Source organism: Salvelinus fontinalis, chromosome 1, assembly GCF_029448725.1.
Source record: "Salvelinus fontinalis isolate EN_2023a chromosome 1, ASM2944872v1, whole genome shotgun sequence".
Lineage (NCBI taxonomy): Eukaryota > Metazoa > Chordata > Actinopteri > Salmoniformes > Salmonidae > Salvelinus > Salvelinus fontinalis.
The window spans coordinates 10,785,095-10,798,059 of record NC_074665.1 but is presented as its reverse complement, the minus strand read 5'-3'; the positions used below and the strand labels follow the sequence as shown (position 1 = coordinate 10,798,059).

At 41.3% G+C, this 12,965-nt stretch overlaps 2 protein-coding genes across 2 annotated transcripts; both read left to right on the top strand.

Moving 5' to 3' along the window:
* Positions 1–485: 485 nt before the first annotated feature.
* Positions 486–5,406, top strand: LOC129815027 (leucine-rich repeat, immunoglobulin-like domain and transmembrane domain-containing protein 1). Its single transcript, XM_055868348.1, has 4 exons — positions 486–898; positions 1,517–1,980; positions 2,648–2,953; positions 3,580–5,406. Exons 1-4 carry the CDS (start codon positions 774–776, stop codon positions 4,653–4,655), a joined length of 1,971 nt encoding a protein of 656 aa, XP_055724323.1. The 5' UTR covers positions 486–773; the 3' UTR covers positions 4,656–5,406.
* A 1,982-nt stretch (positions 5,407–7,388) lies between these two features.
* lrit2 (leucine-rich repeat, immunoglobulin-like and transmembrane domains 2) lies at positions 7,389–10,015 on the top strand. The gene is made up of 3 exons (XM_055914972.1): positions 7,389–7,501; positions 7,773–8,560; positions 9,035–10,015. Exons 1-3 carry the CDS (start codon positions 7,389–7,391, stop codon positions 9,877–9,879), a joined length of 1,746 nt encoding a protein of 581 aa, XP_055770947.1. The 3' UTR covers positions 9,880–10,015.
* Positions 10,016–12,965: the final 2,950 nt, after the last annotated feature.

Here is a 12,965-nt window from a genome sequence, read left to right as displayed (position 1 = left end):
CTCACCAAAATATAAAGGTTAAGAAAGTTTACAAATCAAATGGATGGATTGTTTTCTATTACTCTTAGCTGCCATCTAGTGGTGCGTTCCATGTTATGTAGGGTCCCACTGGGGTCTAGAACACTGTACCCCACAGTGCATTGGGGGAAAGGAGGGTACTGGTATGGGTTTTGATAATACTGGTGGATATCTTTCATCGGTGTGACTTTGTTAATAGATATTTAGCCTGAAAATAGTGCACAAAGTTTGAAAAATTTAAGAAATAATGAGTTCTATGTCAAAATCATGAAATGCAACCTTTTAATGACAAACTATGGTAATAATAATGTTTGAAAAAATAATAGCTTCCTTTTGCACTTAACTTACATTGTCACATTCAAGAAAAGACATACAGTGCTTCTATAAAAGTAAATGAACCACCAAAACTAATGGTCCACTCCCATCTCTATAATAAACCCCAACTATAGGGAAGTGTTTTACTCTGCATATAAAAATAAGCAAAACTACACCGCTCGTTTATCAACTGACAGGAGGCAATAATCGCGTAAATGAAAATAACCCAATTCGTTTCAACTAATCCCTCCGTTCTTTTTTATCTCAGGCTTCGGGAACGACGTTCAGACCAATATGGGATACTGAGATAGCAGGACACACACATGATGCATCGCAGGCTCGGAAAGAAAACAAAATAAACAGTACTTAATTTTTTTTAAATCAAACTATCTTCTAGTTTAGTTTGATAGTATATTTGATAGTGAATTTTCGGAGAGAAAATGTTTCAAGGTTTTAGTCTGTGTTTCTGCTTGGCATTACTTTGCCTCGGACGGTGTGTATGCAGCACGTGTCCGTTTCAATGTAGCTGTTTCTTTCACACTCTATCGGACGGATCCAAAGCAAGGTAAAACCAATGCAAATATTACGACTCATTAAAATCTTAATGTCAACAACTTCAATATGATTTTTTTCTGTTGCGTGGTACTGGGGCGGAATATACAGGTAAAATCAGCTTCTCTTCCTCTTTTTTTGTTTAAATAGGTCTGAGGATTACTTTGCGCTGCTTTAATCCCCTTTCATTTTTTATTTTAACTAGGCAAATCAGTTAAGAACAAATTCTTATTTACAATGACGGCCTATGAACAGTGGGTTAAATGCCTTGTTCTGGGACAGAATGACAGATTTTTACCTTGTCAGCAAAGGGATTCGATCCAGCAACCTTTCGGTTACTGACCCAACACTCTAACCACCGGGCCTGGTGTATTCACCACGCTTAGACACAGAGGAATAAAAAAAGCGAAAAAACGAACGATTAAAAACAGAGCATATTAAATATTTAGTGTGATTTTTATTTTATTTTCATGCATTAATTGTCAAGCTATCCTATGTCATGAACACATACAAGGCCATGGTTAATTTAGTCAACCTTGTAATTCAGTTGAATTATCTAAATAAACCTGTTACAATAGGTTATACAGTGACATTCACTAACCTGGGTTTACCTTTCTTTCCATCTATCTAGGAGTGTCCTTTGCAATGACCCAGAGATCACTCTGGTCCCACCCAACTTTCCTGCAGACACCTCAAAACTGCGGATCGAGAAGACTGCCATCACAAGGATCTCCAGCGAAACTTTTCACTATCTCAACAGTCTGGAATTTCTCTGGATGTCTTTCAATTCTCTGAACTCTTTGAATGTAGACAGCTTCCGTGGCCTGAGAAGTCTGGATGAGCTGAGACTGGAAGGGAACGCTCTCACCTCGTTCCCCTGGGAATCTCTCACTGATATGCCCGATCTGAGGCTACTGGACCTGCATAATAATAAGATATCGTCGATCCCGGCCGAGGCGACCATTTATATCAAGAACCTGACCTACCTGGACTTATCTAGCAACAGCCTAGCCACGGTTCCTCCTGAGGTTCTCTTTACGTGGTTATCTGTGAAAGCATCTCAAGGAGATGGGGAAAGTTCCAAATATATTCTAGGTAAGGATCTAAACAACCAATTAAGCAATTAATTAATCAATAAATTCCAATTAAAGCTATCTTTATTTACCTCAAAGGAATCCCATTTGGTTTGCAAGCCAGGATGAAATAGAAGCCTTAAATGACATGAAATTGATACACAGGAAAAGGTTTTTAAAAACGATGCTATCTACAACATTGCTTGTCAAGGTGGTTCTATCCCAACATGCATTTCATGAGTACCTGTGGTGTGTTACATAGCATTACATGGACAGTTGGAGGAGACAGCATTAGCATTTGGGAGTAGTATAAGGATTACTCTAATTATTGTAAAGGTAGCCATACTGCAGTGTTAATTGTGACTACATTCACTAGTCTCACTTCAAACTAGCATGATTACTTCTACTTTCAATCACCTTTTTTGCTAAACTGCCATTGTATACACATAACACATGGTCATAGTTCAGACAGAGCAAAAACTTTAAGATCAAAAAGCACATCTATCTTATCTATTGCCATGCTAAAAGAGATGTTGTTTTATTTTACCTTTTGTATAGCTACCATTGTTGTTACTTTACCTACTTTAGTTGAATGTACTGACTCTTAAGTCGCTCTGGATAAGAGCATCTGCTAAACAAACAATAATGTTTATATCCTGGGGAAATGTTTATTTTCTTCATTGATGTAGGTCTCCATGACAACCCGTGGCTGTGCGACTGCCGGCTCTATGACGTGGTCCAGTTCCAGAAGTCTCCATCGTCATCCGTGATTCTGATCGACACCAGGCTGCGCTGCGCGGACCCTGAGAGCCTGTCGGGGGTGCTGTTCAGCGAGACGGCGCTCCAGAAGTGCCAGGAGCCCCGTGTCCACACGGCTGTGGCCCGGGTCAGGAGTTCCCTGGGGAACAACGTCCTGCTGCGCTGTGGGACCATCGGAGTCCCAGCACCAGAGCTGTCCTGGACCCGGGCAGACGGTAAACAGATGAACGGCACTGGTGAGTTCCATTGATTTATTGATTGAATTTATTTAATGTGTAACAAATAGATATACAGCCAAGAACAAGCAGTAGCTACAGTACATACGTAAAAAATGGATGAAGGGTAACACAAAACAGTTAGTTTGGCTAAACCTGCTCCAGTCATGGCAGGTCTTAGCCTAGTCCCAGATCTGTTTGTGCTGTCTTGGAAACTCTTATGGTCATGTTTGGCGTAGTTGGCAAGACAGCACAAGCAGATCTGGGACCAGGGCATACATGTCTGCCTATTGCCTAAAATAAGTACGTACTTAGGAAATCTGTTTTTGGCACTGTACAGTCTGAAATAGATTGGATTACAAATGGATGGACTGATTTCTTAGATTACAGATGGATGAACTGATTCCTTAGATTACAAATGGATGAACTGATTTCTTAGATTACAGATGGATGGCCTGATTTCTTAGATTACAGATGGATGGACTGATTTCTTAGATTACAGATGGATGGACTGACTTCTTAGATTACAGATGGATGGACTGACTTCTTAGATTACAGATGTATGGACTGATTTAGATTACAGATGGATGGCCTGATTTCTTTTCACTAATCAATCTAACCCCTTTTTCTTCGTATTTCTTTGATAGTTCAGGAGGAAGTTTCAAAGGAGGGAATCATTTGGTCAATCCTGAGTGTGCGTGCCGTCTCTTACAGGGACTCTGGGAAATACATCTGCAAAGCGACCAACTTCGTGGGTACTGCAGATGCCATCATCTCCCTAGTTATCACAGACTCCTTTAAACATGAGGAACAAGGTGGCAGCTCCAAAACTAGAAAACAAAGGGTACGGAAAACCGGTGGGTTTGGGAAAGCTGCCTACCAGGATAAACTTGTTGCAAAATACATACCTCCACCAACCACACCCATCATTGAACCAATAGGACCGGGCGGTTTTACAGGAAAGTATGATATCGAGAGCTACGATATCTCAAACAGCGTGGCTGACGGACAGATGCCCGGTCCTCCCATCACGGAGACGGCGATGCAGGAAGTGGAGAAGGTGGAGGTCCTTAGCAACCTGGCAGCAAACGCCTCTTCTTTACAGGCGCCGGCACCGCCGGAGAAACGGGTGGTGCGTTCGGTGAAGATAATCGGCGACACAGACCACACCGTCTCCCTGAACTGGCGGGCCCCGGCGGCCAAGAACACCACCGAGTTCAGCGTCCTGTACGCCGTGTTCGGCGAGAGGGACATGCGGAGGATCAACGTTGCTGCGGGAAAGAACCGTATCACTATTGAGGGCCTTGTGCCAAGGACAAAGTACATCGCCTGCGTCTGCGTCAAAGGCCTGATCCCTAAAAAAGAGCAGTGTGTAATCTTTTCAACGGACGAGGCGGCCAGCGCAAGCGGCACCCAGAAGCTCATTAACGTGGTGGTGATCACCGTGGCCTGCGTGATCGCTGTCCCCCTGACACTGATCGTCTGCTGCGGGGCGCTCAAGAAGCGCTGTAAAAAGCTACTGGGGAGGAAATCCAAAGATATCCAAGAATCATATGTGACATTCGAGACCCTCTCCCCGGGACAGAAGCCTAGGGGGATGGAGGGGGAGTTCCTTGCCAAGCAACAGCCAGACGAGTCCAACAGACTGCTCTCTGCTAGGTCCAGTGTGGACTCCGAGGCCATTTGTAGGACTGAGGGACCGCCTAACGAGTACTTTTGTTGATACTAAATGATGGCCTCAAGCCTTTAGAGGACAGAGAAAGTCTGTCCTTTCCATGCGGAACTTAAATATTTGTTCTTAAGGTTTTGTATGATTTCAGCCAGTAGTTGACAGTAGCATGAACAGAAACAAAAGGCTAGTTGCATTGACACTCTTGCCTTTGGAAAAAAACATGTGTGGTGAATATGTGAGTTAGATAAATAAGTGTTGACATAACTGTGATTATGGGAATACAGGCAACCCTTGACCTGTTGAACTGTCATAAAAAAAAAAAGTTTTGTTGTATATATATATTTTTTCTTGAAATTATTTCTGATCTGCAAAGAAACATTTTGTATTTGTAATACACTTTTAAGGGCAGTATTTAACTTTTCCAAAATTCCCAGGTTTTACAGAAATTCTGTGTGGAAGATTCCTGGAATAAGGAACTCTAAATGGCCCTTTCTACTAGAATACATTAAACCCATCTTCTTAATGAAGTTTTGCAAGGAGAAAGAGTAACGACAGAGTTAATCTGAGATGAATCTGACCTCTGGCACAGTTGTTATTTAACAAAATAAAGTATTTGTAAAGTATTGTTGAAGCAGAACTCATCTCTAGTGATATTTTATACTTTTCTTTGTATTTACCATATGATGTTAATGTGCCAGCTTTACTGTCCAATCAAAGCTAACATACTATATATTTTGTAATATGTATCTATGATCTGATGTGTATGTCTAAATGTATGACAGAATAAATACTTTTATATAAATGTTTGTGTCCTCTTAAATCCTTACCTGCTCTGTAACAGCATTTTTCTCCCAAGATACATTTATTTTCTTTAGGCAATTCAAATATTTAGCAAACTCCCTGACAGTAGCAAAAGCAAGGGGCTATAGCAGCACACAAGTAGACTACAAATGCATGCTGGTCCGGGCATACCGTGAGCTCTTGAAGGGAGCGCTATTGGAGCGGGCGAGAAGGCCAGCGCTCCACGCTCCAGTCAAATTGGGCACGCTCCACTCCTCGCTCCTTTCTAGCTCCACTCACATACTCTGGTATTAGCCAATGAGAGGCTTTGAAGCCCCCGGTCAGCCATATTGGTGCTCCTCAGAAGGCTCAACCATCCGTAGGAATTAATAGAATTCTTCAGTATTTAAAGGACAATGTTTTTTAAAATATTTTTTATTTATTTAACCTTTATTTAACAAGGCAAGTCAGTTAAGAACAAATTCTTATTTACAATGACAGCTACCCCAGCAAAACCCGGACAACGCTGGGCCAATTGTGCCCCGCCCTATGGGACTCCCAATCACAGCCGGATGTGATGCAACCTTGTTTCAAACCAGGGTGTCTGCAGTGACGCCTCTTGCACTGAGATGCAGTGCCTTAGACCGCTGCGCCACTCGGGAGAAAATGTATTTAATACATTTTTGTTGTAGTGGGGACAGTGATATTGGTACTCTCTTAAAAACTATACTTTAACCCCCTAGAGTCAATGTCTAGCACGGACATCTAATTAGCATAATATAAAAATACACATCAAAATCCGTCTGTTTAAGCTCGGTGGCTTCAAAACAGCGCCCCCTGTCAGTCATCTAATGTGTTATATAAATAATTGGTTGCGATCAGCACCATGGATAGTGCCACGTGATATGTTTTCTTTGCAGTGTTGGAAGAAGTACCCAATTTTCATACTTGAGTAAAAGTATAGATACCTTTCACTCAAGTAAAAGTGACCTAGTAAAATACTACTTGAGTAAAAGTCTAAAAGTATTCGGTTTTAAATATACTTAAGTATCAAAACTAAAAGTACAAGTATTAATTATTTAAAATTCCTTAAATTAAGCTAACCAGATGGCGCCATTTTATTTACAGATAGCCAGGGGCACACTCCAACACTCAGACATCATTTACATGCGAAGTATGTGTTTAGTGAGTCCGCCAGATCAGAGGCAGTAAGGATGACCAGCGATGTTCTCTTGATAAGTGTGTGAATTAGACCATTTTCCTGTCCTGCTAAGCATTCAAAATGTATCGAGTAAAAAGCACAAAATTTTCCTTAGGAATGTAGTGCAGTAAAAGTAAAAGCTGGCAAAACATATAAATAGTAGAGTACAGATACCCCCAAAAACGACTTAAGTTGTACTTTCCAGTATTTTTTACTTAAGTACCTTACACCACTGTTTGTTTGGTGTACAACTTGTTTCCTTGTCATGGTCCCTGTAGTCCTTTACTTTGGACACTATCATCTTCAGACTATGGTATGTCTGAAGACCTCTTCCAACGTTCCTCAATTAATAAGGCATTGCGAGCTATTATTTTTTTCCTGATCCTTTGTTTCATGCAGTATACAAATAATAGGCGTTGGGTATATGGTGCCATTTTCTCAGCTGGTTTGTAGCAGGGCTAATCTATAGATTGCGTATTATGCTCCCTGATCATCTATTTATATATTTTTTGGGGGGGTCAGGTCACTGTCGGTACATATTCAATATCAATTTGCATTATTCCTGAAAACCTTTCCATTCATCATAGGGATTAATGAACACATGTTTAGTAGCAGCACATATAGACAGTCAGTCAATGAGGCTCATTGCTAAAAATACAAACCTCCGGTGTGTTTATCATGTCCTTTGGGGTCTTAAGAAATTGCGTCACAAGGAAGATTAAAAGTAATAGCTTAACCTGTACCGTCAGTCCCCGTGGAGATGCCCTGCTCAAATGCTTCACATGCGTTTCTGTTAGAGGAATATGGCCGCCACCTTTTATTCAGTTTTAGCTTTAGCTTTGCTATTCTGTCAAGTTACTCTTGGATCGACATCTTGTTTACCCGGCTGCTCTTGCACAAATGACAACTTGGGAAGGTAAATTGTTTGTTGTCAATTATTTTGTAGGCTAACTAGTTTTGTACCGAGTTTCTTTACTGTGTTATGCAGTAGACCGATTGACTGATCGAGTTTAGCCTATTGATAAACTCAATGGTGTTTTTCAGAACTGGTTTTAACAATGGACAATGTGGAGAGATAAGTTACTTTAAGAGAACATAAATAACCTAGTTTTTAAAAATGTATTTACACATTCAATTACAACTCTAACTGTACTTACATAACCCAACATGTTATTGTTTAATTTTAGATCCCTACTTTGCATGGAAACAGCTATGGGACGAATCCCAGACAATGTTCCAAATGATTTCAGTAAAATTCGAATAGAGAATTCTCATCTGACCGAATTACCCCGCGGCTCCTTCTCTAAAGTTAGTGCCTTGGTGTCTCTATGGTTGAATTTCAACGACATCACCCTAATGAACATCAAGAGTCTGGAGGGGCTGACGAATCTAACAGAACTACGGCTACAGGGCAACAAGCTGCGTTCAGTCCCATGGACAGCGTTCCAGGATACGCCGAACCTGAAGATTTTGGACCTGAAACATAACCGACTAGACGTGCTTCCAGAATCTGCCCTGAGACAACTTCCAGGCCTGACCTATTTAGACTTATCCTTCAATCAGCTTACTGTCATATCCAGGGATGTCTTCCTCAACTGGCCTCTCCTCAACACTCGGGAGAGAAAAGGAGGTAAAGAGGCCAGCAGTGGAGAAGCCAACGTTGTTTTAGCGCTGCACGACAACCCTTGGCTGTGTGACTGCCGCCTCAAAGGTTTCGTTGAGTTTATCAAAAGTGTTAGTCCACCTCTAATTCTGATGAACTCGTACCTAATGTGCACAGGCCCCAGTTCCAGGGCGGGAAAGTTCTTCCACGAAGTCGGTTTGAAAACATGTATGAAGCCCGAGGCCTCAGCGTCAGAAACCAACATGACGGTGTCGCTGGGGGACAATGTAACACTCCAGTGCTTAGTCAAAGCCAGGCCTGACCCCGCCATACACTGGTCGTACAGCCTGAAGATTATACGGGGATTTACTGGTAAGGTTTTTATTTAATTGCAACTTCTAAGCTATCATCTATTAGATTGCTATGACTTTGCTGCGGTAGGGTATTTACCAGTGACTAATAGCATATGTCCGTCACTCATAGTTTATTGTATTGCACCACTTTGATGCCAGGATTCAAGACAAGTAGGCTAAAGCATGTGTATTTCATACATTAATTTGACTATTGGTGTTTATAGATTAAAATAGTGTTTGGTAGGCTATTGGTGTTTATAGATTAAAATAGTGTTTGGTAGGCTATTGGTGTTTATAGATTAAAATAGTGTTTGGTAGGCTATTGGTGTTTATAGATTGCTTGAATCAGTGTATGACACTGCCTTTCTTGTAGGCAAACTCAACAATAATGCCTAATATAACAAATTACATAAACAGTACTACAAATTATACATTGTTGATTTTTATCCACCCTTGTTGATTAAGTTGTAACATAATTCTCCTTTCTCTCCAGTCTCAGAGACCCGTGTGGATGATGAGACCATCAGATCTCAGCTGGTCATCCCATCCCTGCACCTGGCGGACAGAGGCGTCTACACCTGCTTCGCCAACAACTTCATAGGCAACTCCTCCGTCAGTGTCCTGGTCAACATCAAGTCCTTCAACGCCTCCTCCTCCGGCGGTGCCGCCATGTCTCTACCCCCGTACCCCCTGGCCTCAGCCGACGAGAACGTCTACATCGACATCCGCATCTCCAAGCAGACGGTCTACGGCATCACTCTGGAGTGGTACGCTGCGACAGACAACCCGGCAGAGACCTGGTTCACCATCCACTTGGGGAAATACCACTCTGACAAAAAGGAGTTGACATATATCGGGCCGGGCATCAACACCTATTCGGTCAACGACCTCCTACCGGTTACTAAATACGAGGTGTGTGTAACGCTGAAGAACCAGATGCCCCGCGCCGGCCAGTGCATCGTGTTTGTAACAGGAAGTGACATCAGTCAGCTGGAACAACGGGAGAAGCTCATCCATATTATCGTGATTGTGTGCGCCATGGTGCTGGCGGTGCCCGTGGGGATGTACGCCTGCACCACCGACACTAGATGTAAGTTCAGCTGCCTGGACCGCTGTACAGAGCAGTGTAAGAGGAGGAGAAGGCAGGAGAAGACCCTGAGGACCAATGGGGAGAGACAGGGGACCTTCGACAGCCTCCAGGCCGCCAGCGATGAAGGACTCTGTGGAGACTCTGAAGAGGTGATGAAGAAGAGGAGTAAGTCCTCCGACGAAAAAAACAACCACAGGGGAAAAGCACAAGATCTACCAGAGACAACCACTGGAGCAAAGCTATATTAGCTGTAGGTTTAAAGTTGAAAAATATCTACCAGAGACAACCACTGGAGCAAAGCTATATTAGCTGTAGGTTTAACGTTTTAAAACGTGTACAAGACTTCTAGAGGAACAGTTATCTATAATAATGGGGAGCAGTCTTACGTGAAGTGAAGCTTTAAGAAATACATTTGCTACGCTTCAAGTTGTCATGCTAAGAGCCTTTCTTCCATGTCTGTAGAAAGAGTATATTGTTAAAGGTTAAAAAAATACATATAATATAATAAAAAATCATTCGTTTATATACTGTATCTATTTAGCTTGATTGATCTCTGTTTTAACTAAAAGAAAAATGTAATTCAAATGCATCTGGCAAAAAAAAAATGATGTTAATTCTGTACATACAATATAGTTGCACATATTTTCTTGTCTTCAGAATGTAATGGACTGCATTTCCTCATGGTTCGTTGAAACTCATTACTTAGGAGAGGTTCAGTTAAATATACATTAATACATACTGTATACAGCCTTTGCACTACTACCTACGTAATGTATGAGGCTTCTTTGCTACTCTTTTCCTGTTTTTGAGGATTAGAGATGGGGGTGAAGATGGACACTTGAGACAACACCATCCTAATTGCTTCCTACCCAAATCCCATTGACCTTAAGCTTTTGATGTTTACAAATCTGAAGGGTCTGGATTAGGGTTGGAAAATTCTGGTAACGTTCCCAAAATGTTCAGGTTTTCCAGAAATCCTGTTTGGAGATTCATGGAATCAGGAAATCCTGTTTGGAGATTCATGGAATCAAGAAATCCTGGTTGGAGATTCATGGAATCAGGAAATCCTGTTTGGAGATTCATGGAATCAGGAAATCCTGTTTGGAGATTCATGGAATCAGGAAATCCTGTTTGGAGATTCATGGAATCAGGAAATCCTGGTTGGAGATTCATTGAATCAGGAAATACTGTTTGGAGATTCATTGAATCAGGAGGGAATAAGCAGGACATCTGCAATAGTCCAACCAGGATTTTTGGAAAACCTGTGAATTTTAATAAAGTTACGATAATTCTGTAACCCTTGTCTGGATGGGTATAAGAGGTTTAGTTGTGGAACTTCCTGCAGATCTGTAGACATCTAAGGGATAGGGCCAATGGGAAGCGAGTCCATTTTCACAGACTGACACTTTGATTTTAGCACAATAACTTAAAAGGATGTGTTATGTAAGCATTGTTTTGGTGTGCGTTTATTCATACACTGGTAAAGAGATTATCATATACTGTTTTTTATCATCTGTATCTTGTATCTCTCTAGATCTTAAAACCTCTTAACCACAGCTGTGTACCAAATGGCACCCTATTCCCTATATAGTACACTACCCCTATGGGCCATGGTCAAAAGAAGTGCACTACTCCCCATGGGACGTGGACAAAAGTAGTGCACTACTCCGCATGGGCCCTGGTCAAAGTAGTGCACTACAATGTGAATAGGGTCCCATTTGGGTCTCACATAGATCCTAACCATGTCTCTCAGAGAGAATAGACAACATGAGATCTTCTCTGAGTTCACTGCAAGCTGCATTAGATGATCATTTCTGATATTAGTTTTTTTTTAATCTATATAAAATATATCTTGTCTGTCACATTAAGGGGGTAAATAATTTAGTCCTTAATTTACTTGAATGTATTTTTGTATTCAACAATTGCCTAAAATATCTGTCTTTCACATGCCAATGTGATCAAAACATGTATAGTCTTGAATAAAAGCACATCTATTGTGGAGTCAAAGGTATTCTACTTCTTTGATTTGTATTATCATAAGTTTACATCCTTCAATTTATTACGCTTAAAATTCCGATAACTTTCCCAAAATGTTAAGGTTTTCCAGAGATCCCAGTTGAAAGATTCCCGGAATTTGCTATCAACATTCTCAGTCGCCAAAAGACAAAAGCCAATTATGTCTAAGTGAGCATTACCCATGAATGAGTGAATAGAGACTAGAGGATCAAGACAGAAGATTAGGAAGATGGTGCAGGTCAGTTTGACTGCAGTATAGGGTGTTAATGGTAAGGTTTAAAATAGCAATAGAGTTCAATCTAAAGGGTTAATATCACCAGTTTACCCAGGGACAGCATTAACTTAGGAAGACAATCAGGGCCGGCTATAGCCTTTCGGGGGCCCTAAGAGAGATTTGGTTGAGGGCCCCCCCCCCACCTCGCGGCAAAACATTTTAGTGGCCTCCGTCGATGAGAGACATTTTTGAGTGTTAAAGTTAATTTCCTGCTATTCTACACATTTTGCCATGGGGCTTAGAGAAAATGTTGCAATTTTAAAGGCCCAACATATATATATTTTTTAATATATATATTAAAAATATAATATATATATTATTTTTTCAATTTCTCTAACCGCTCTTACACCAAAACGGCATCCTCACCATGTTCACAATCACACAGTATCATTCCAACCTGTGTGGAAATGTATATAAAACTAATTTAAAAAATATATACCTATTTAACTGGTCAAGAGTTCTAAGTCACCTTCGGTGAACACAACTCAGAGAAGATACATATAACATGTGGTGTTCCACAAGGTTAGTTTTCGGGTCCTGTACTGTTCAGTTTATATATGTTATCCCTTTGCAGCGTTATCAGAAAGCACAGCATTGATTTTCATTGCTACGCAGACGATACACAACTTCACAATTCTGTGTCACCAGATGATTTAGGCTCCACGGATAAATTATTAGACTGTATTGGTGATTTAAATACATGGAGGGCTCACAACTTCCTCCAGCTAAATAAAGACAAGACCAAAGTACTTATTGTTGTAGCCAAAGCACAGAGAGAGAGTCTGGCCGCACATTTTAATTCACGGGCATTAAAAATAAAACACAAGATAAAAAAACCTAGGTGTTATTTTAGATTCCGTGCTCAGTCCCCTCCTGTACTGCCTGTCCACTCATGACTGCACGGCCAGGCACGACTCCAACATCATCATTAAGTTTGCCGATGACACTACAGTGGTAGGCCTGATCACCGACAGGGTAGTCCGAGAGTAGTGCGTACGGCCCAGTACATCACCGGGGCCAAGCTTGCTGCCATCCAGGACCTCT

Excerpts from the sequence above, each read along its gene's own strand:
- lrit2 (XM_055914972.1), top strand. The coding sequence starts at position 7,389 with ATGGCCGCCACCTTTTATTCAGTTTTAGCTTTAGCTTTGCTATTCTGT. Across the intron at positions 7,502-7,772 it reads ACAAATGACAACTTGGGAAG|ATCCCTACTTTGCATGGAAA; the intron begins GTAAATTGTTTG and ends GTTTAATTTTAG. Across the intron at positions 8,561-9,034 it reads GATTATACGGGGATTTACTG|TCTCAGAGACCCGTGTGGAT; the intron begins GTAAGGTTTTTA and ends CTTTCTCTCCAG.
- LOC129815027 (XM_055868348.1), top strand. The coding sequence starts at position 774 with ATGTTTCAAGGTTTTAGTCTGTGTTTCTGCTTGGCATTACTTTGCCTC. Across the intron at positions 899-1,516 it reads TCGGACGGATCCAAAGCAAG|GAGTGTCCTTTGCAATGACC; the intron begins GTAAAACCAATG and ends CCATCTATCTAG. Across the intron at positions 2,954-3,579 it reads TAAACAGATGAACGGCACTG|TTCAGGAGGAAGTTTCAAAG; the intron begins GTGAGTTCCATT and ends TTTCTTTGATAG.